This window comes from Kogia breviceps, chromosome 9 (assembly GCF_026419965.1).
Source record: "Kogia breviceps isolate mKogBre1 chromosome 9, mKogBre1 haplotype 1, whole genome shotgun sequence".
Lineage (NCBI taxonomy): Eukaryota > Metazoa > Chordata > Mammalia > Artiodactyla > Physeteridae > Kogia > Kogia breviceps.
In genome coordinates this window covers 20475933-20497449 of record NC_081318.1, presented here as the reverse complement: position 1 = coordinate 20497449, position 21517 = coordinate 20475933, and the positions used below count along the sequence as shown (strand labels likewise).

At 50.1% G+C, this 21517-nt stretch overlaps 1 protein-coding gene across 4 annotated transcripts in view; it reads right to left on the bottom strand.

Annotated features, from left to right (window-relative positions):
* The window catches only part of PLXNA4 (plexin A4), a 464525-nt gene that overhangs the window by 364900 nt on the left and 78108 nt on the right, over positions 1 to 21517 (bottom strand). For all 4 annotated transcript variants that reach the window (XM_059074236.2, XM_067042138.1, XM_067042137.1 and 1 more), the window contains one exon: positions 15010 to 15192. In XM_059074236.2, coding sequence (XP_058930219.1) covers positions 15010 to 15192 — 183 coding nt within the window. The remainder of the gene's footprint in view (positions 1 to 15009; positions 15193 to 21517) is intronic.

Genomic DNA, 21517 nt, shown 5'->3' with positions numbered 1-21517 from the left:
CAAAGTTGTCAGATAAGAAAGGTCAGGTTTATATCCAAACCCACCAGGGGTGAGTTCCATGTCGGATTTAGTCATATTAGAGACCATCAACTCCCAGAGAAAAAGGGCTGTGAGTCTGATACATTCCATATCGGGAAGTGCCAATGGGATGTAATGAGGGTCTGTCAGAGAAATAAATCAAAACGTACTGAGAATGTGGGGTGACCACCAAAATAAAATTTCTTCTGCCAAAGACAGCATAGACATCGTTGTGGCTGAAGGAAGGAGAGTTCTACAAGCAACTTAAAATGGAACTGACAGCATCTCTTCAGGTAAAGATGTCAGAAAAAGCTGCAAAGAGAAACTGTGATACAGGGCAAGAAGCCGGCGTTGGGGCCCAGAGGGTAGAGGCAGGGTCCGCCGCAGCAGCAAAGAATCCTTAGAGAGGGTCTGAGCCAGAGCACCGTGCCAGCATCCCATCACACACACGTATGCACACACACACACACACACATAGGCACACGCCCCTACAGCACTGGGGCATTCGGAGAAGAAACAAAATTAGTTCAGACTGTGAACCATTTATCCTGTAGAGGAAAAATGAGATTTTTTCCCCTGCTGTTCTTTTAATTAAAAGTAAGCTCATAAATCAAAGACTTTGTTTCCAGGCTGCAGGAGGTGGTAGAAGGAATCCCAAGCTTTTCAGATCTGAGCATGTCCTGTGCCCCCTTCCCTCACCCACATTAGGCCCCCCGCCCGTTACAGCACTTCAGTGTAGTAGCAGCCCAGGGAGGAGCCAGGGGTGGCTTCCTGAAGTTCTTCCAAAGGGATCTTGAGCGTATAAGCGCACACACACACAGTTAAATCCCACAAGGACGGGTTAGTGCATCTATTTGGAGCCTCCGAGGTCTCCCCTGGAGACGTTCTACCCTCTGCTCTTCTACCATGCCTGGGTTCACATGAGTGACATCCATGGAGTTTGAAGACTCTCCTTAGAAGTTTACTAAGCACGGAAAATCATTTGATCCTCACCATCTTCGTTTTTACTCGTTTTTTCGTCCTACTGAATCAAGGAATGCTCTCCAGATGTGAAGTACTATTATCCTCAGCTCATTCATACGAGAGATGGAGGGTGCATACATTAATATGCTAGTTGCTCAAAAGGTGAAATATGTGTAGGCAAACAATTTGTCCAAAACCAGGAGTGCAGCCAAGCAACAAAGTCGAGATTTCCCAGCTGTCGGTTCCAACTCTTCATGTGACGTGCCGGTCTGGTTTTAGCAGTTAAGAGGCATGGACAGCCCCTGATACAGACCTGGGCAGATGCCTGGGCACGAAGCCTGTGGAGATGCCTAGGAGCGAACGTGGGAAGCAGTAGGGTAGCATCCAATGGCGCCTTTTGCCGCTTCTTGCCTTCCTCTGGCTTAAGAGAATGGCTGCCATGACCACGGAGGGAGTTTATCACTTTTTCATTTTCAAGCTACTCCTCACCAAAGCATCTTAAAGCACTCGTGCACCCTCACTCACACGCCTTCCTATTCTGGGGAGAAATGAGGACAAAGAAAGGGGACCCCTTATAAGAAAGGGAATGAAGAGAGAGTTTTGTTTTAGCTTCCTTGCTAGAATCTACCCATGATGCCGTGAGCCTCTCTCTCCCTGTGTCCCCTCACCCAACCCAGCTATTTCCCTCTGATCCTGCCCCGGTCAGAGAAAGAGTCCAGACAAAAGCAAAGGTCAAACAAGGAGCAAAGTTCCCCTTTCCCCTTTCCCCTGTCCCCAGACCCAAGTCCCTCAAAAACAATCAGATTTAAAGCAGAGAGATTAAATTATCACTAAGCTAATTATGGGAATCACACTTAGGCTGGCTGCCGGGAAGCGAGGTCAGCAGGCAAGAGGCATTAAAATTAAAGGCAGATGCATGAAGCACTTCAAAAAGCAACTGGGAGACTCATTACCCACCCATCCCCCAACCACACACACACACACACACACACACACACACACACACACACACACACACACGGGGGAGAATGAAACCACTCTGATATTTGAGGCGCTGTCCATCTGGCCGATAGTCACAGCATTTGACAGCTAAATAGCTCCACTCTGTCATCATCTCGGAGCCAAAGTGGGCGAGTCAGAGGTAAACTGATTAGATGGCGTGCTGCTAATTTCCCAGAGAGAACAGGAGGGAGGTGGGCGGAGCTCAGTCCAAGTGGGCAGATCACAGGGAGGACCAGCCCCGGGCATGAGCGCAAAGAGAAGGGTCTGGAATCTAAACTATGGCACAAAGGAAAGTACCTACAAAACAAAAACAGACTCACAGACATAGAGACTTGCAGTTTCCAGGTGGGTGGGCCTGGGGGTTAGGGAGAGGGACGGACTGGGAGTTTGGGGTTAGTCGATGCAAAGTATTACATTTAGAATCGATAAACAATAAGGTCCTACTGTGTAGCACAGGGAACTGTAGCCAATCTCCTGGGATAGACCATAATGGAAAAAAATATAAGAAAAAGGAACGTATATATGTGTATAACTGAGTCACTTTGCTGTACAGCAGAAATTAGTACAACACTGTACATCAACTATAATTCAATTTTAAAAAGTTTTTTTTAAAGAGAAGGGTCTGGTTCCTAAGTGTGTGTGCACACATCAGCATGCATGGGATTAGGTACATGTGCATGTTTTTGACATGAATGTGTATGCATGTGTGGGAGAGGACTCACAGTCATGCATATGTGGGTCTATCTCTTACCCACCTGAAAACAGAAGGTGAAGAGCTTGGAAAGGATTAGAGGGCTCCTACTAGCATATCTGCATCCGGGCAACTCCTTACAAGCTTTCTGTGGTTGCCAAGGCCCTTCCAATCGCTGCCACTAGCTCAGCCAGGAAAATACATATCATTTTACCCAGTTACGGATGCTCAATGACTCCTCAGACATCAGCAATATGATGTAAGTTTAAGACATGTCAGCCAAAAAATTGGCAATCTACAGAAGGAGGTTGAGGGCTAAAAATCAGTGTTTTTCAAACCAATCTGCAGGACGGCTTCCTCCATTCAGGATTCCAGCTCTGCACTTCTGCCTTTTCCAGAGAGGAGCAGATGCTGGGGAACCCTGACAAGAAGGTCTGTGAGCTGGTCCTGAGTCAGAAGTCAGCTTTGGAACCAGAATTCCCAGATTGGGTTTCTTGCCTGGAGGATGAATTTCAAGGGCCAGAGGTCCTGCCTATGTCCAGAGTGAATTTTTTGGAATTCACAGTCAGAAAAGCAGAATTCAGAGGGGAAGTAGGAGAATTTTGGGGAGTTAAATTAATTTGGAAGAAATGGGGAAAATTCATTTGGAAGGCTCCATTTAATTGTAGTTAAGAGAAATGATTTAACAAATTTGGATAATTTGATGATCCCAAGAGACATCTGCTGAACACAATCTAATCTTTGTATTTAAGTAGAAAAGTACCCTCACTCTGTAGGAAAACTGGATGCAGGGAAATACAAACCTCCAGAGCCTGACTAATGGAATGAACTAAACAATTCTAATTTCAGTTTCAGAAGGAAAAAGCAAATCACAAGAAAACAAGCTGATAGAAGATTTCATCTTTTAAAAAATCTCCAACACTATGTCTGGGCTTGATGACGTAAAATCAGCCATATCCTGTATTTTTGATACCTCTTCTCCAATATTAAGTAAGAAGATACCATGTGCTCATTAACTCAAGAAACACCTAACACATTACGGATGGGCCAAGTCGATATGTCTTGATTCAGTGCGATGTTCACAATAAGAATCCTTAGAGTAAACTGTATGATTGACAAAATATTCTCTGCCCCTCCCTCCCACCTCCCCACACGTATATGCACCAGGCCTCTTCCTGTGGTGAGGATACACTCTCCACACCATTCCCTTTGGCTTAGCCAATAAAATGTGAGGGACAGGGGCTTCCCTGGTGGCGCAGTGGTTGAGAGTCTGCCTGCTAATGCAGGGGACGCGGGTTCGAGCCCTGGTCTCGGAGGATCCCACATGCCGCAGAGCAACTGGGCCCACGAGCCACAACTACTGAGCCTGCGCGTCTGGAGCCTGTGCTGCGTAACAAGAGAGGCCGCGATAGTGAGAGGCCCGCGCACCACGTTGAAGAGTCGACCCCACTTGCCACAACTAGAGAAAGCCCTTACACAGAAATGAAGACCCAACACAGCAAAAATAAAATAAATAGATTAATAAACTCCTATCCCCAACATCTTCTACAAAAAAAAAAAAAACCAAAAAAACTGTGAGGGACAATGACATGTGCCACTTCCAAGCAGCAGCATTAATAGCCATCTCTCTTCCTTTTGCCAGGAAGGAGATTGGCATGTCTTCAGCTTTTGTCCCAAATAAATGACATAGAGCATAGCTGCTGCCAAACCAGAGTGGACATGGACATGAGCTGGAAACGAGCTCATGCTGTTGTTGTAGCCACTTAAATTTTGGGGTCATTTGTTACTGCAGCATAACTTAGCCTAAGCTAGCTGATACACCTATACCCCCCCCCCACACACACACACACTATAAGACCTTAAGACCCAAGAGTCAATCTTCAAATATATTTTTTATTTAGCGTTTGTTATCTTCAGGAAAGCGCTGTGCTGGGCACCTATCTCTAACTGGGAAAGGCTTAGACACGCTGGGGGAAAGACCCAGATGTGTTAATAAATGTATTTTTTATGCGAAGAAAATGAACAAATTCCTCTCAGGAAGAATTCTCAGATTTTGAAAGCTCCTATTGCCTATGATTTCTGGGTAATCAAAATGTGACTGAATAAAAACTCAAGTTGGTAAAATAGATACATTCGGAGGCTATTAATTTTAGAAAAGGATTTATTGGTTCCTTTGATGAACTCGTATCTCTTAAGCCCGTGACCTTTCCATCGGGTTAAGAAGCCCACAACCTAGTTGAGGCAATGAAGCAGTCAGTCTACCTGCATCAAGGTGGCCTTGACCCTGCCCAGCTCACAGAGGAGTCTAGCACCCCCGCTGCCACAGCGGCACTTGAGGCCAACAGCGTGCAAGTTCAGGTCCATACAGGGCCTCAGCTGATCTTGCCTGATTAAACCTCATGGGATCTAAGAAAGATGGATTCTGTGAATGAGGTTTAAAATGTTAATTTCCTCTCCCAAGCCTGGTATGTCTGGGGGAAGACCCAGAAGAGCTTTAATCATAAAGATTAAATAAGACATTCTATGCATGCTCATCTATAGCATTTAAAATATGGTTATAAGTACATACAACTTCTCAAAAAGCCTGTGCACCCATCATGAAAAATATCTGTAAAGGGATCCTGTATCTGGTAGAAAAGCATGGATAAATGCTGTGCTCTTTGGGGGAAGGTAGGACGAAAGGGAAGGAGCTGAATGAACACTGCGGGGAATGCTGGCAAGTTAGCAGAAGGACCACGTTAAAGAATTTATCCACTCACAGATCTTTAAGAATGAACCAAATGTATCTAACCACCTTCACTGTTATCAGAAACCACAAAGCCTGTAAGATACCCATGTGATCTTAGGTATAATCATGCCTGAAACAACACTTGGCAACTGAGATTCCCGCTGGGAAGACCTGGAAAGCAGCAGAATTTGGTGTGACTCGTGGATGCAGTGACGAGAGCAGGTCATAAGGTGGCTTCAGCATCGTTCTGGTCTCTCAAGTCCAACCATTCATTGAGGACACTCTCAAGTTCAGCTCCCCCAGCCCCGGCACACTCTCAATCTTCTGGGAGAAGTGAGTGGTTAAGCAGAAAGACAGTCCATCTCCCTGGTGAGAGCGGAATGGGGGAGCCTCTTCCTGTGTGTCCTCCCTTCCACCCTGCTTGCTTCCAAGGCCTCTGGAGCCTTGGGGGGAGAGGGGGGAGGAACCTTCTGGAAGGCGACTCAAAGGAGGTCCCAGCAGAAAAACTAGGATGAGGGGAGGCACTGGGGATGCCAGAGAGTGGCCCTAAGGAAGGGAGAGCCTGTGGAGGGGGGAGGACCCCTGAGCCAACACCCACTGCTCATGGACCCACTCGTTGGCCCACTTTTCCTAATGAGACTCACACGGGCACCAACAGGGCAAAGCAGGTCAACAGAGTAAACCATCTGATCACAGTGTCCCTCAAGCCAGCAAATCTATAAAGAAATCATGGAGCCAGAGCTGCCTCGTGACTTACTACCTCACAGTCATCCGGGGTAATTGGTCAAGATAACGTCTGAGAGTGAGTGGACCTGCCTGTGTTAAGAGTCCAATGCTGCACGGCGACAGGCAGCAAAGGTTAAGAGCTGAGAGAGTAAATGTGGGGTGAGTAGGTCCAGGACAGAGAAAAGCCAAGAGGCTCTGGTGGAGGAGACTGGCATTTAGAAGGAAAAAGAAGGTTGGAGGGACTGGTGGAGGTAGGTGCTAAAATGACCAGGGGTCTAAGGAGACAGTATAATTAGGTCCTCAGCTGCAGAGGACTTGCCAAGCAGTTACGGGGTATGACTCATTTTGCAGCTGTCTAGCAAATGAGTAAAGACAGGGATGTTGGCTGAGCAGCAGCAGGAAAAGTAATCAAGAACCACTACACACAGTCCCACAGGCTGTTCGGAGAGAGGATTCTAGTGAGAGCCCCAAAGACAAACACCCCAAATGAGTCCTGGGTGGCAGGTCAGTGGTAAGTGGAAAAGCACAGCTTGTTTCCCGGAAAACTTCGGGCCCTTCCCCAAGGCCACTGCCCGTTCTGCTGCCTGATGGGCTCCAGCATAATTGCCCCTTGAAAGGGAAGTTATCCATGGAGGGAGGTTGGTGATGCGGGAGCTGCTGTGTAGGTGGGAACCCTACAGTCTCTCAGGTGGGAGCCTCTTCCTTGGTATTTCAATTTAGCCGGGACACTTGGGACTCAAAACGTGAGGGGCGGGACTTCCCCGGTGGCGCAGTGGTTAAGAATCCGCCTGCCAATGCAGGGGACACGGATTCGATCCCTGGTCTGGGAAGATCCCACATGCTGCAGAGCAACTAAGCCCATGTGCCACAGCTACTGAGCCTGCGCTCTAGAGCCCGTGAACCACAACTACTGAGCCCACGTGCCACAACTACAGAGCCTGCACTCTAGAGCCCGCAAGCCACAACTACTGAAGTCCGCGTGCCTAGAGCCCGTGCTCTGCAACAAGAGAAGAGTTCCCTTCTCGTCCCCTTTCCTGCCAGCTCTAATTCACAGGAAAATGACCCTTTCCTAAAAGCTAGGTGATCCTTCCAAGAGATCAGAGTCAGGAGGCACGGATTCTCCATGGACACAGAGCTCTCATCAGTTCCCGACTTGAAACGTGAGTCTCTCTCACCTACCCTTATAAACCACCACTGTTTCCATAAGATCAGCAGAGCCCCCAGGACGGCCCCCACGTGCTCCTAGACCTCCTGCTGAGAACGGTGTGGCACCCTCTGGCCCTGTGGGAGTGGCAGGCCACTTCACCCCTTCCTGCTCATCCTCTGGGTTCTCTACTATGTCAATCAAAACCTCTGGGAGCCAGCAGGCAGGATTCAGTGCCGGGGCCACTTTGGTTCCTGAGCAGGGCCGTGCCCCTTCCTATATCACTAAAACTCAACTTGAACTTTAAAAATATTGGTTCCGGTGTCCTTGATGGCCCAGAAACAAAGCCCTCGTGTGGCAGGCAGCCTCTGGGATGACCTCAATGACCCCTGCCTCCTGATATTCCTGCTTTGTGGACGCCCCTCCCCTGAGTGTGGGCTGGACCATGTGACTAGCTTCTAAGGAATAGGATGATGCAAAAGGGATAGGATGACACTTCTGAAATTAGCAAAAAGACTGGCTGTCATCATGCTCGCTGTCTCTTGTTGGTTCTCTCTCTCTCTCAGCTGCCATGTGGTGTGAGCGGCCGTCACGGAGTAGCCCACATGGCGAGGGACTGATGTCTCCAGTGAGGACCTGAGGCCTTGGACTGCCACGTGCCTGCTCTTGGAAGAGGATCCTCTCCCAGTCCGTCCTTGAGCCTGGATATGGTGGCTGCCCCAGCCAACACCTTGACTATAGTCTGTGTGCAGCCCTGAGCCAGGGGACCTAGCTAAGCCGGGCCTGGAATCCTGCCCCACAGATCCTGTGAGATAAGTGTTGTTTTAAGCCTCTATGTTTCAGAGTCATTGGTTACACATCAATCCATAACCAATACCTCTGTGTCCCCTGGGGACAGGCTAGAAGGCGTGGCGTGAACGCGGGAGACTCGAGGAGCTCTTTTAGAAGTCACTGTGAACGCCTCTATGAGAAGCCGAAGCTGCTGGAAAGGGCGCCAGGACACCACCAGGAAGTAAGCCCGGTGGCCACGTTCACGGGAAGGCACTTGAGAACAAGCAGCAACTATAAGCAGACCCCCAATCAGAGCTTCAGCTGGTGGGCTCTGGGCTCTGAGTCAATCTGGCTACCACTGCCTTCTCCATCCGTGGTCCTGTCCTTGCTGAGAGCCGCCAATGGTATCACCATCTGGATTCTATTCTCTTCCCATCCAGAGTCGATCAGCTATGAGTCCAACAGTGAGGGGACCATTTACAGCTGGGGGCCCACCTCCTCCTCTTGCCTTCTGTTTCCTCCCTCTTCCTCTGGTACATCATGTCTTTTATCCTTTCCCATATCTGTTGTCTTGGTTACATGGCCAGACTCCTGATATGCTGCTAGTTTTCATTTTAATGATACGTTCTTGTAAAGCACAATATTTTACTTCAATTGCATGTGTCACTAGATGAATTCCTCCAGCGCGTCTGGCATTTGAGCATCAGCTGACTGAGTGCGCTCTATGATTTGGGGTGTTTCTGCAGCACTTTCTTCAATTTTCGTGTCTGCGTTTTAATTTATGATCCGGATCATTCTACACAAATGTATATATATATACATATACACACGCACATATGATTCAAAAACAAATGGCACACATGTATCAATTAATCCTGAACTGGCAAAGCTCACCTAAAACCATCTCCTTAAATCATGTGCAGTAGCAATGATCATTTGGAAAATAGAATGACAAATGTTCCCAGGGTAGTATTTTCTGGGGATCTCAAAGTGTGTCTCAAGAGGACACCAGGAGGAGAATGAGTCTGAGCCCCAGCTCTTGGCATCGAATTGCCTTGGGAGGGGCTGCGGCAGATGTGAAATTGGGAGGACACCACCCCAACCCCACTCAGGTGAGCACTGGTGACCACTTGAGATCCCTATCAGGGACCTGCAGGGACAGTGGGTGAGCCTCAGGGCCAAGTAGTGAAAAGCAGGAAAGGATAAGAAAATAGTGTCAGTGAGGACACATTTACGCAAAAAGGATGGTTGAGTGAGGGCTTGATATTGTTCAAGAATATAAGATATACCCAAGAGGATACTGCCAAGCTTAGCTGGCTTCCATAGCTCCTGGGTACAACGCGGACAAAAAGGCCTACGACCTAGCGGAGGAGATTGAAACGAGGTGGGAGGAGGACAGTGAGAAGTGGACGGGTGGGCACAAGGTGAGGCTGGTCTGAAGGCCAGTCCCAGGATCCCCAGGCTTGAAGGACTGAGGACCCAAAAGCTGTCTCTCTGTCCCTGCTCAGATGTGAAGTCAGAGGAAGGAGGGAGCCCCCCTGGAACATCTGCTGTGCTCTTCTATCTACGACACCCTCATCCTCAGCCTCCCCCCCCCACTTAACTCACAGGTTAAGATCTATACAGGCTTACTACTTGCAAAACCAGGGGTGGGAAATGCAAAAAAATAACACGATGAAAATAACCAAAAAATAATAATAATAATAAAGAAAGAAAAGAAAAAAGCTTTGATGGACTTCTCCCATAATGGAAATTGTCCAGCATTGATTCTTCCATATTTCTCTTCTGCTTGGGTATCTAAACACATGCAAACTGGCCAGCAGCCCTGGTTTGAGAAACTCCTAACATGTCAGAGCAAACTGACCAAACCCTACACCAGGTACGCTCAGCCTCTGCTCTGATGGCAGGGCCTTGGGCAAGCTGGAGTGCCAGCTGTATCTCTATTGGATTTTGTGATGCCTCCAGCCATCTGAAGAGCCTTCTGGGGCATGAATCTCTTTTTAGTTAAAGTGGATTTAAATTTCCAGGTGAATATTAAGGAGAATTCTCAGATACACTGAGGAAGTTGCAGGGCAGGGGCCGCGCATCTCTGATCTGGTATTGCTCTGTGACTCAAGCATTACAGAGACACATACACACAGCACCCATTCCTGAGAACTTATGTTCAGAACGACACAGCTGCAGGTGGGTCTCCCTCCACCTCTGGCTGGTTGCCTTTCTGGACCCACGGTCAGGGCCTACAGAACACGAGCAAATCAATTTCAAATAGGCTCAGACAGAGAAAGACAAATATCATATGTATCACTTAAATTGTGTGGAATCTTTAAGAAATAGGATACAAATGAACTTATATACAAAACAGAAATAGACCCACAGACATAGACAACTTATTATTACCAAAGGGGAAAGGCGGGGGAGGAATAAATTAGGAGTTTGAGATTAGCATATACATACTTTTATATATAAAATAGATAACCAATAAGGAGCTACTTGTTGGCATAGCACAGGGAACTATGCTCAATGTTTTGTAATAACCTGTAAGGGAAAAGAATCTGAAACAAGAAAAGATAGATAGATAGATATGTATAACTGAATCACTTTGCTGTACACCTGAAGCTAACACAACTTGTAAATCCACTATATTTCAATAAAATTTTAAAAAATGTAAAAAAAAATTCAAAGAGGCTCAAGAAAAAAAAAAATTAGGAAGACTGAATTAATCTGCATGACAACTCCCAAGAAGAATGACTTTGTGTTATCTACTGCTATTGACCCTCCATGCTGACACACACCCAATTCCTATCCAGAGGGTCTGGCATGGCGTGGTTTGCCCATGTGTGTGTGCTCACATACGCACACACACACATCCTACTACAAGCCAGTAGCAGGGCCAGCCAGGGTTCTGCTTAACCAACATCCACCAAGTGTTCTGTCCCTTCGTGTGAGCAGTTCAACCTGACAAAACACCCAGGAAAGATGCAATCACAAAATGAAAGGAGCAAGCACACCTCAAGTAGAAGTTTATGATGTTTTGGTTCACAATGAACATTACTCCCCCACTAATGTCAGACAGTAATTCACTGCTGAACAGCAGCCATAAAATATGATCACTTAGTGGTAAAAATGTAACAGAGACAGAGAAAGCAGGGTGGATTTCTGGCTGGAATATTCAAGCAAAGAGATCTTGTCCTTCTGAGGCGACACTGACCTCGTTACCCCAAGCTGGTTCAAAGTTTTCCAGATTTATAAGGACATCTTAAAGCAAATCAGGGTGGTGTTTGCCTTAAGAGTTTGCCCTACAGTTGCAATTGCAATAGCCTGTGACGTATTCCTAACTTCCTAGGCACCTCCTGATGACTGGAGCATTTATGTGCCACATTTCTTAACAGCCCATGGAAAAGGATGCCAATGCCAGCTACAGCACACACACGTCGGAAAAAATAAGACGTCCAAATTGGTACTTTCCTCACCTCCTTTCCCCCTGCCTCATGTGATGTGTGCACTAAAGGAGGGAAATTATGGTCATCAGAGACAAGGTCGCAAATGATGGGGACCCACACCTTTCAAACAAAATGAAAAGGCAGTAATTTTGAGGGCAGCCCATGGATAGCTACAGTCTAGCTCCTGGACCCCTGAAACTCACAGCAAACTCCCTTACTCTTAGCGAACCTCCCAACCCCCTCCCACCCAGCCTTCCCACCTCGAGTCCCTTGTCACATTGCAGGGAACTTCTGCGAGGCCCTTGATACACATGGGAGATTATTACAGGGCTCAGAGAAACCAGCTCTGTAATTACGGCAACAGTGTAATTTCCATTATTCTCGCCCCCTGGTTTCAGCAGCTCACAAAACTTCCCGCTAAGTCCTCCTGCAGTCCCAGATCTTTTCATGGCTGGGCCTCTGCCCAAAAGGTGAATGGAGTCCTGATAACCTCTGGGAAAAGCAAGGCAGAGTTATTACAAGGAAAGGGGAGTGGTACTCAGCGAGCAAGGGTGCTGGGAAATTCTATTGTTTAGAAAAAAATAAATAAACTGGCCAGTTTCGCCTTTTATTATTTCAAACAACAGACTCGGCGGCCCGGCTTTCCTTTACCAACTCAGACTGTCCCCCTGGGCCAGCTGTGCTGAGTCTGCAGGAGGGTAGCTGAGCTTCAGCTAAACTATTAAAAAGTCTCCCGCTCTGAGCTCGTGGAGCAGAAAGTTTGGCTGCCCTGATGGCCTGGCTTTCCCCGGGAGGGCCACTGGCTCATTCCCCCCACGTGACCCTCTGGTCTTACCTCTCAAATGTTTATGCTTCACCAGTCCCACCATAGTTCTGGAAATTAAATGTAATGTCCCAGGCGCCTGAAACAGAACTGTTCTTATATAAGCCCCTCCCACCCACCCCCAAAGTAAAAGATGAGAAAGGCCAGCCCACGGTTTATAAAGTCCCAAGGCTCCCAGTCAGGTGTGCCCTGTCATTGCTGGCCGGGCTGACCTCTGGGGACACTTCAAGGCAAGGCTTTGCCCACGGCCTGTCCCACGAGGGATGTCTGTGTGCGCTTGGCCTGCCCAAGCTCCCGGAGGTGTCCTCAGCCCACACTCATGGACATGGGCTGCATGCACTCTCACCTCCCATCAGGAGGCTGGCTTCCACAGGGGAGAGGGAGCCATTCCCCATGAGCCTCTGTCCACCCTCTGACCAAGAGCACACATTTGCAAGTTGACCATCTTGGGTTTACGATGCAGCCATGGCCAAGAAACATCTTTCCCCCGCCGCCAAGAGAAAGCAACTTTCTGTTCTGTTATGTGCACTGAATTTTCAAAGTTTATTTCACTGACACCATACACCAACCAGCTCAGACAATAGCAGGAAAAAAAAAAAAAAAAAAAACAACCTTCTACAGGGTCTACTTGGTCTGGCCAGAAAGTGAAGGATCCTCTGGCACCTGGTAGGAAGTTTAGGGAGTGGGGGCATCTTTCAGCACATTGCAGGAAGTCACCTGTCCCTTGCATTGAGATTGGGCTCAGTAGAGACAAGAGCTAAAGCACCCCAAATTTCCTTGCTTACTTATTTACCCTCAACAGTACTTATTCACCCATCGGGGCAAGCAAAGCAGGTCAAGACATTTCACTGTGTGAACTGTATATGGGAATGCTTTTGGTATTTAGACTTCGCTTTGCCAGCAAATCAAATTCCTTGACTCCTAGTGAAGAATGAAGTCATCTGAGCAACGAACGGAAACATCCCCGCGGTCCCTGCTCTACGGCCCGCGGACTTCCCTCCTCGATTTATACTGGGGCTTCTCAGACACAATTTCAGCAAGCTTGGTTATCTGATTTCCTGGCTCACTGAAAGCTGGAAGCCACAGACTGAGGGAGGAAGAAAGGCGCTGATGTGGACCAGCACTTCCTGGCGGCATCTGCAAGTGCTGAGTGACAAGGTGCGCTAGAAGAAGAGCCGGGAAGGCTACAGAGATCAAATACAATGCACCTACCACCTCCCAGCATCTTCCCCGGGCGTCCGCGAACCCCGTTCAACATGTGAGTAATAATCTAAACGAGAAGGTCAAGGCAGCAAGAAAACGTTCAACTGTGTTTAATATATTCTTCACAGAAGGCAGACCATAAAATGTAATTCTTAAAGCTCTATGGATGATGGTTAAATTACGTGTTAACTTGACAGAGGCAGCACACTACGATGAGGTGGGCAGTCCCAGATGCATGGCGTGTTGCCTGCACCACCCTTGCAGCGTGCCATGGCGTTTCCCCAACATCTGTTTCTTCTACCAGCTGCTATGCGTGTAACTGTTCCACACACGTTCCCAACCCCCACACGCTCTGCTCCCCACCTCTCCCCCTCCAGCCCCACTGCCTGTTCCACAGAGACGTACACTCTAAAGAAAAAAAAACAACTGCTGAAATGGGCTGTCACACAGTAGGATGGGAGAGCAGGCACAGTCCCTAGATTTGCAGAGAGCATTTCCCCTTGACCATCAAGCTAACACCCACAAGTACAGCAAAGAGAAAAGCAGGCATCAAAATTCAGTCTCAGATCAGGCAGTGCCGCTTTATCCATCTGAATCACACAATGTCCAGTTAATTCCAAGGGAAGCCTAATTAAAACAAGCAGGATCTCCACATGCAGTCATCAATATTTCCCAGGGAAAAGACTCAAGTATGATTATCAGCCAACAGAAAACAGGACCTACTGCCTAGAGTCTTAGAAAGGCTTTTAATCCAAGCCAGGAGGGCGAGAAAAATCCAACTCACTGAGATGAGAACCCAAGTAGAGGTGGGCGAGAAAATAGTTCTGGAGAGACAGGGGCCCCTAACACGGCGGATGGGCCAAGGCCACCCAGTGCCCCTGAAGCCAGCAAGCTTCCGGAGAACAAGGAGGAAAACTCACGTCCCCAGATCACACGGTTCCACTCTCCCTAGGGCAGTTCTGTGCCCCCGAAACATCCGGCGTTTCCCCGTCCCACGACTTGGCTCTTAGCCCTATAACAACAACTCCAGCAGGTACTACACTTTCCTCCGTCGGTTTCCCTGAATGGAGTCCAGACGGACGCACCAGCCAGAAGGGCTGAAGCGGGAGGAACAGGCATATCCCTTGCCCCGTCCATCCTCCACAACCACCCAGGCCTCATAAAGCTATTGCCTTGGGGCATGAGCCCGAGTTGGACCGAATACACCATCTTTAGAATGGCCTAGCAACCTGGAGATGCACACCTCTCAGGAGAACGCCAGCCCAACGGGAAGACATGCATCCACACACTCACCCACTGTGAGTCCCACAACGGCCTTGCACGTGAAGGCAGAGAAAGGACAAGGGTATCACTGATGACCTCAACAGCAACACAGCTCCTTAGCTCAAACCTGTATCACTGCCAACCAGGTCCAAGGTAGGAAAAGAACGCAAGAGAACACCCATCCTGGGGCGGACAGGCTGTCTCCACAAGAACCAAAATGACTACACCTTGTCCTACCTTCTTCAGCTTGCCACTTTTGGTGCCCACAAAGGCCAGAGAATGATTCTTGTAGACGTATGCGATGACGGAAGTCATGCGGTCCCTGTCCTCTGTGAAGACGGCGACGCCACGCACCATCTCAGACACGCCCAGGGGGGCATTCATATCCAGGCCACAGAAGTTGTCTTCAATGGTTAAGAGCTGAAATTGAAGAAGGAGAAGAATTAGAAGAGAGCACCAGGGCAATGGGTGGAGGTACTGAGTCAGAAAACTCTGGAGCTAGAAGAATCCGTGCAGATGGATCATCTGTTATAAATCCCTCCCTTATTACATGAAAAACTCAGCTCCAGAGAAACTAGGTAACCTGTCAACAGTCATCTAAGTAGGCTGTAGGGCCATGGCAAAGAGTCACAGATCCCTGGAGTCTCTCTACACTATACGCCGGGGTCTCTCTGCCCCTCCTCCAGCCCCTCCAGGCACCATCTCGGTAGTTTAGATGGCATCATCACCATCCCTTGGGAAAGCACTGGGCCAGCACCCATGAGCATGGGCTCCAGACAGCCTTGCTGGGGAGCGAGAGGGGTGAGGTCTCCACATCTACACACTTACCGTTGAGCAGACACACAGACGAGGACTCGAACGTGTGGAACAGAGAACTAGAAATGTTAACACATGTGCGACGACACCACGGCAGAGACGTGTACAGACAATCAGTTGGGGGAAGGAGGAACGGGAGGAGTGGAAGGTTTGTGGATGAACTCAGCAGGCCACGGGTGCCTCACTGTGTCCCATTTCCGGCTCTCCGCTTCTTTTAGAACATGGCAAAGAAGGGCCGGAAGCCTGACCTTGTCCTACCTTCACCAGCATTTCCCAAAAGTGTCTTCCACGGAACCCCAGTCCCACAAGATATTCTACCCTAAACGGGCTCCTTGGGCAAATAATTTTGGGAAACGTACTGAAACGCAGTGCATTCTAACACCATGTGAGACATTCCTAATTGTTACAAGAAGGGTCTGTAAAGTCTTTTTAGGAAGAAATATGTTTAAAATTCTCTCAGCATTTTATTCCCTAAACCACTTTTTTGACTGGAACACCTCTTAGCGTCCCTTAAAGAGAATATTTTCCCAGGTACCCTGTGGGACACACTGACCCAACTCTTGCTTCTGACTCTGGGACAATTTCAGGAGTCAGGGAAGAAACAAGAAAAACCTTTGGCCCATTTCCCTGCCCCACCCCACCCCCAGTGTTTTAGCTGAAATTCTCCCCATTTTATTCCAGGCTCCCGGACCCCCATGTAAGCAGAGGGTCACAGCCAGGGAGTCCTACTGGGGAGTGTAGAAGACCTTGACAATGGCTGGTGAGGGGCCTCCAGAGCCCTCCACTGAGCAGCTTTGGGTTGGCACAGATCTCCCTGAGGTGCTAGGATCCTGCACTGGATTTCCCCTTCTTTCTCAGAAGAACTGTGTGCTCTTAGAAGACTTATTCCATCGCCCTGTGCTTTTATTTTCCACTCTATAAAGATGAAGGAAACAACCTCTGCTTTTTGATGAGCTTCCATAAAGCCTATAGAGCTCACGCCTGTAAACGTCTCAGGACTTTGCAGAGAAAGGAGTGAAATAAAATACAAGGTGTCAGTTTTTAAAGGCTTCAATCCAGCCAAAGGAAGAGGCATCTGGAGAACCAGCAGGCAGGCTCTTGCCAGCGGAGCTGCGTGCAAACGGCCAACTCGGCGCTTTCCAGGGATGCGGGGGTTCCCTCAGCTCTCTCCCAGCAGTGCTGTCCTTCTCAGGGAAGACAGTGTGCTGAGCACCGACACCCTCCCTCTCTTATCGTGGTGGGAGCAGCCAGGGCAGGGAGGGAGAGAGCACGGGCGGGCTCGGCAGGCCACGTGCAGAGCAGACGACTGCACCACGGCCGGCATTGCCTCTGGCCTCTATCGCAGGGTCTGGCCCAACAGCCCGGACCGAATGCACCGCCCCCCCTTCAGAAACAACTATAGGGGTCAAAGGTGGGAGGAAGCTTTCAAGGTCTAGTCTGATCTTTATGGTTCTTTCCTAAAATGAGGAAATGGGGGCGGGGGGAGACAGAGTGGAGAGAGAAAGAGATGGACAGAAGGGCTTCCTGGGTGGCGCAGTGGTTGAGAGTCCGCCTGCCGATGCAGGGGACACGGGTTCGTGCCCCGGTCCGGGAAGATCCCACATGCCGCGGAGCGGCTGGGCCCGTGGGCCGTGGCCGCTGAGCCTGCGCGTCCGGAGCCTGTGCTCCGCAACGGGAGAGGCCACAGCAGTGAGAGGCCCGCATACAGCAAAAAAAAAAAAAAAAAAAAAAGAGACAGACAGAAGAGAGGAAGGAAAAATCCAGATAAAGGGCAGACAGTGTTTTCTCCCTGCTGGACGTAACTGCCGTGACCTGCCAAGCATTCAGAGGGCAGCTTAGGAATCTTCATGGCCTTGCATGTTCCTGCCTCTGGTTTGGAAGGAGTCCTCATCCTGGACTTTCTGGGCCCTAAACTGTGCCGCCGGGACTTCTGCCATTAGCAAAAGGACCTCACCCATTACAACCCATTTTGCAAGAAAGTGAGACCGAATGATTGTCTGCTCCGCACAGGGGATACCGAGGCAGGGAGCGAGGCCGTCCCTGGCACAAATACACGCCTCACCGGCCTGACAAGGCTCAGGCCGCTCAGCCCCCCGAAACTACATTTCTGAGTGGTCAGTTTCCAAATACCATTCTTCTTCGCTGGGCAGAACACGAGATAAAAACCAACCACGTACAAAAAGAGAGAGTGCATTCAGCCAGTTGCCACATTAAATCCCTGCCTGCTCAGACGCAGAAAGTCAGGGGCTTGCAAGTCTCTGCCACTGCGACATCTTGCTTGTCAAGGGGCCAAGCAGGGAATGGTTTCATCGGAAGGAAGTGAGGACAGCTCAGCCTGGTGGCCTGGCAGCTAGAACTCTGCTGGTTTCAGCTCATGACAGCTCCCTGCGAGGCCCCATGAGGAGGCAGGTATCGGGCTCCTCACCTGTACCTGACAGGTACACCCCGCGTTGCCTACCTCGTGGCACTGTCATCAGGCTCAGATGAGGCAAAGGGGACAACTGAGGCTCCTACCGTGGTGCCGAGGTTCCAGGGAGGATGGCTTCTCGGCCAGGCTCACCCGTGCCTCGATTTCTCCCTCTGAGCGAGGCCCCAGGTGATGAAGGGGTGATGGAGGCCTTTGCCCAGGAGCAGCCCGGGTCTGCATGGATGCTGAGGCCCCCTGGCTATGGCGTGGGGTGGGAAGGGGCTTACTCCTCGTTTCCTCCAAGCGGGGGTGATAGGGAAGGGAATTTTACCACTGAAGTCGGGGGAAAGCACAGGTCTCATGTTCAAGGGCAGCTGAGCTGCTTCCCGGCCGCACATCCTGGTACAAGCTGCTCCGGTCCTCTGGGCCTCACCTTCCTTGACGGTAAAATAGCAAGAAGGCCCGTCCTGAGGCCTAGGTGAGATATCAGGTGTGAAGACACCGGCCAAACTGGAGAGCCCTTCATCAAGGTAAGGTGGGATTTCACGTTCGTTTGTGTTCATGGAAATCCTGCCCAGAACAGAAGTAGGATGGCGGCAGCGAGTGGCCCTTGCACGCCACCCCCCGCCGGCCAGAGCACCGCTCTCTAAGGACACCACCCGCTGAGTCTGAGCTGCAGCCACAGCACTGGGAGGGGAGGAGAGAGGAGGGAGAGTCCCACAGGGCCCGCAGACCCGGCCGCTGGGGTGTAGGGAGCAGATGCCGGGCCCCTAGAAGGGAAGGCTAACTGGCGAAAGCCAGGTAGGAGAGCCTAACTCCAGGCAGGAGAGCCTCTGCTCTGGCCCTGGCCGAGCCCTCCCCTGGGCCCCTGAACGGCAAGGTCAGAGCGGCAGCCAGAGGAGCCAGGAAGGGACTGGACTCCGCTGTACGCAGGAGCCCAGCGGGCCTGCAGGCCCAGATTGCACCCCTTCCCTGCCATTCCACAAACACCCACGGATGAGCTATGGCCACCACTACAGTGCTTACTCACTAGACAGCAGCTGCATTCCTACCAAGGAAAGAAATTAGGGTCTGCTGCATGGGAATATATGTGGTAGGCAACCCTGTCAATAGACCTCAAGGCCTTAGACAGGGCCACACCCTCTGGGGTCCCTTCTGCCCCATCAGGAAGATGCCAAACCTGCTTTCCATAAATGTCCTCATGGGGTACCTGGCTTATAAATGAAGGTTGGTGATCCACTGGATTTCAGGGGCCATGAGCTCAAGGATGGGACTATGTTTTACCCATGTTTGTATCCTTAGCTTGGTTCCTGGCTCACGGTAGGCTAAGACATATACGTTAAATGGATAATGGATGGATGGATGGATGGATGACCGAATAAAGGCTTGAGTCTCACAGTGGCTAGCGCTGTGGAACTAGAGTCAGAATGCCTAGGTTTGACTTCCAGCTCCATCATTTAATGCTGTGTGACCTCGGGCAAGGTATTTAACTTCTCTGTGCCCCAGTTTATCATGGGTAGTATAGGGATAATAGTAACAGCATATACTTCCCGGTGCTGCGGTGAGGATCAAATGACTAATACATGTAGAACAATGTCTGGCACTTAGTGCTAAGAGAGTGTTAGCTCTTATTACTGTTGGCCATCCTTAGACAATTCAGATAACTTTTGTGAGTCTTAGCGTCTTTGGGGAAATTCATGATATCCGCCTCGTAGAGGTGTGATCAAGATTAAAGGGGCTAATGTTATCAAGATGAGATAGCAAAGGTGGTACTTCCTAAAGATCTATCAGGCCAATGAGGCTGAATGAAGGGGCAGAGAAATAGTCTTAAGATCCAGAAGAGTTGCGCTACTCATCAGAAATGCGAATTCTCGGGCCCCGCCCCAGATCTACTGGATCAGAGACTCTGCATGTGGGGCTCAGAGATCTGTATCTTAACCCCTTCCCGGCGCTTTAGTAAGAAGCACCCTCCTAGATCACCACAGGCGTCCCTTCCTTGCCGAGGGTGCTATCGACCGGCCCAGGAGAGAACGACACGTGACAAGGTAACCACTGGAGCAGGACCCACTGGACCTGGAGGGAGGGCCCACGGCAGCCCCCCCGGGCCGAGCAGCCGTGGTGGAGGTGGCGTGGGGAGCCGGAGCTGACACTCCGGATTACATCTCACAGCTCACCGTGCTTCCCTGGCGGCAAAGGTTACCATGCAATTACGTGTCGCTACATTCAAATGACAGAGCAGTTACGGTTACTTTACCAATTACAGGGAAAATGCTCCCACTCTGCAGAGAAACTGGCACTCTGAAAAGCTCTAACATCTCCACGGAAAGGGGATTTTAAATGCTACCGGCATCCTTCCTCCGCCGTCTCCCCAGGCTCCGGGGCAGAGCTGCAAAGCAGCCACCCGAGGGTCCCCGCAGTGTCTGGTGGTCTCTGTGGAGACCCTCTGAGAAGCGCTGAAGAAGGGGGGCAGACCTGGGAGACAGTGGGGGCATCAGCCTCCGACCCTGTGCCCCACCATCGACCTGACACCTGTGCCAATCCATCCTGTAGGCCTTGGGTGTGAGGTGGGGCAGGAACCTGATTCTGAAATCACTCCTCCTCCGATCTAGCATGGCCCCCAGCCTGGCTCCTGATGCACCTGCCTTGCCAGGTGGAGCTGTTTGAGCCCTGCCCTTCATTGCCCCACCTTTGCAGAAACCCCACATTGAGTCCTTATTATGGAAAGATCAGAACTAGGCCAGAGCTCAGCGGTCCAAAAGCAGTGCTAATGAGGTAAAGGTCACCAGGTCCATCCCCCTGTGGGCCAATTAGCTCAGCTCTGGGACCCGGTCTCTCCCATAGCCATAGGCTGCGGCTCTCACCCACGGCATCCACTGTTTGCAAATACCCCAGACTGATCCAAAGGAGGCTAACCAGATGAGCCTTCAGGGGTGGACAAATGCAGCCGACTCCTCCAACTGGGGTTGCAGCCGCCGACCGCTCTGGGCCGGCAGCTGCAGTCTCTGAGCCAGGATGGAAAATACAAAGTCAGACCTGGTCCTCCCATTGCTCATGGGCAGCTCCTGAAGAGAGAGGAGTCCTTCCATCCGGAAGCAAACCGGCTCTCCAGCCCTCCCTGAAGGCAAAAGTAGCATCCGGCCTCATGCAGAGGAGTCCTGAGCACCCCTGCGCCCACCCCCGAAGCTGGGAGGCCAGACCATTATGGGGGCAGAAGGCATCAGAGACCTTCCAAGCTCACCCACCCACTGTGGGGCCTTCAGTTGGGCCTTTTTCCATCAAACTTTTGGTCTCTTAGGCTACTGGAACTCCCTGTTTCCATTAGGGGAAACTGCAGCACTAAATGAAGACAACGCTATTTACTGTTCTTCATTTATTACTTTGCTTAAGAATGTTTAGAAGGACCCACTAGGTACCAAGCAGCAGGTGAGGACCCGACCGTATAAAGATGAAAACATCTCTGTTTCTGCCCCTTTCTCAGTGGGGGAGACAGACCGGGTCCATGACTAGACAAGGTCATGTATG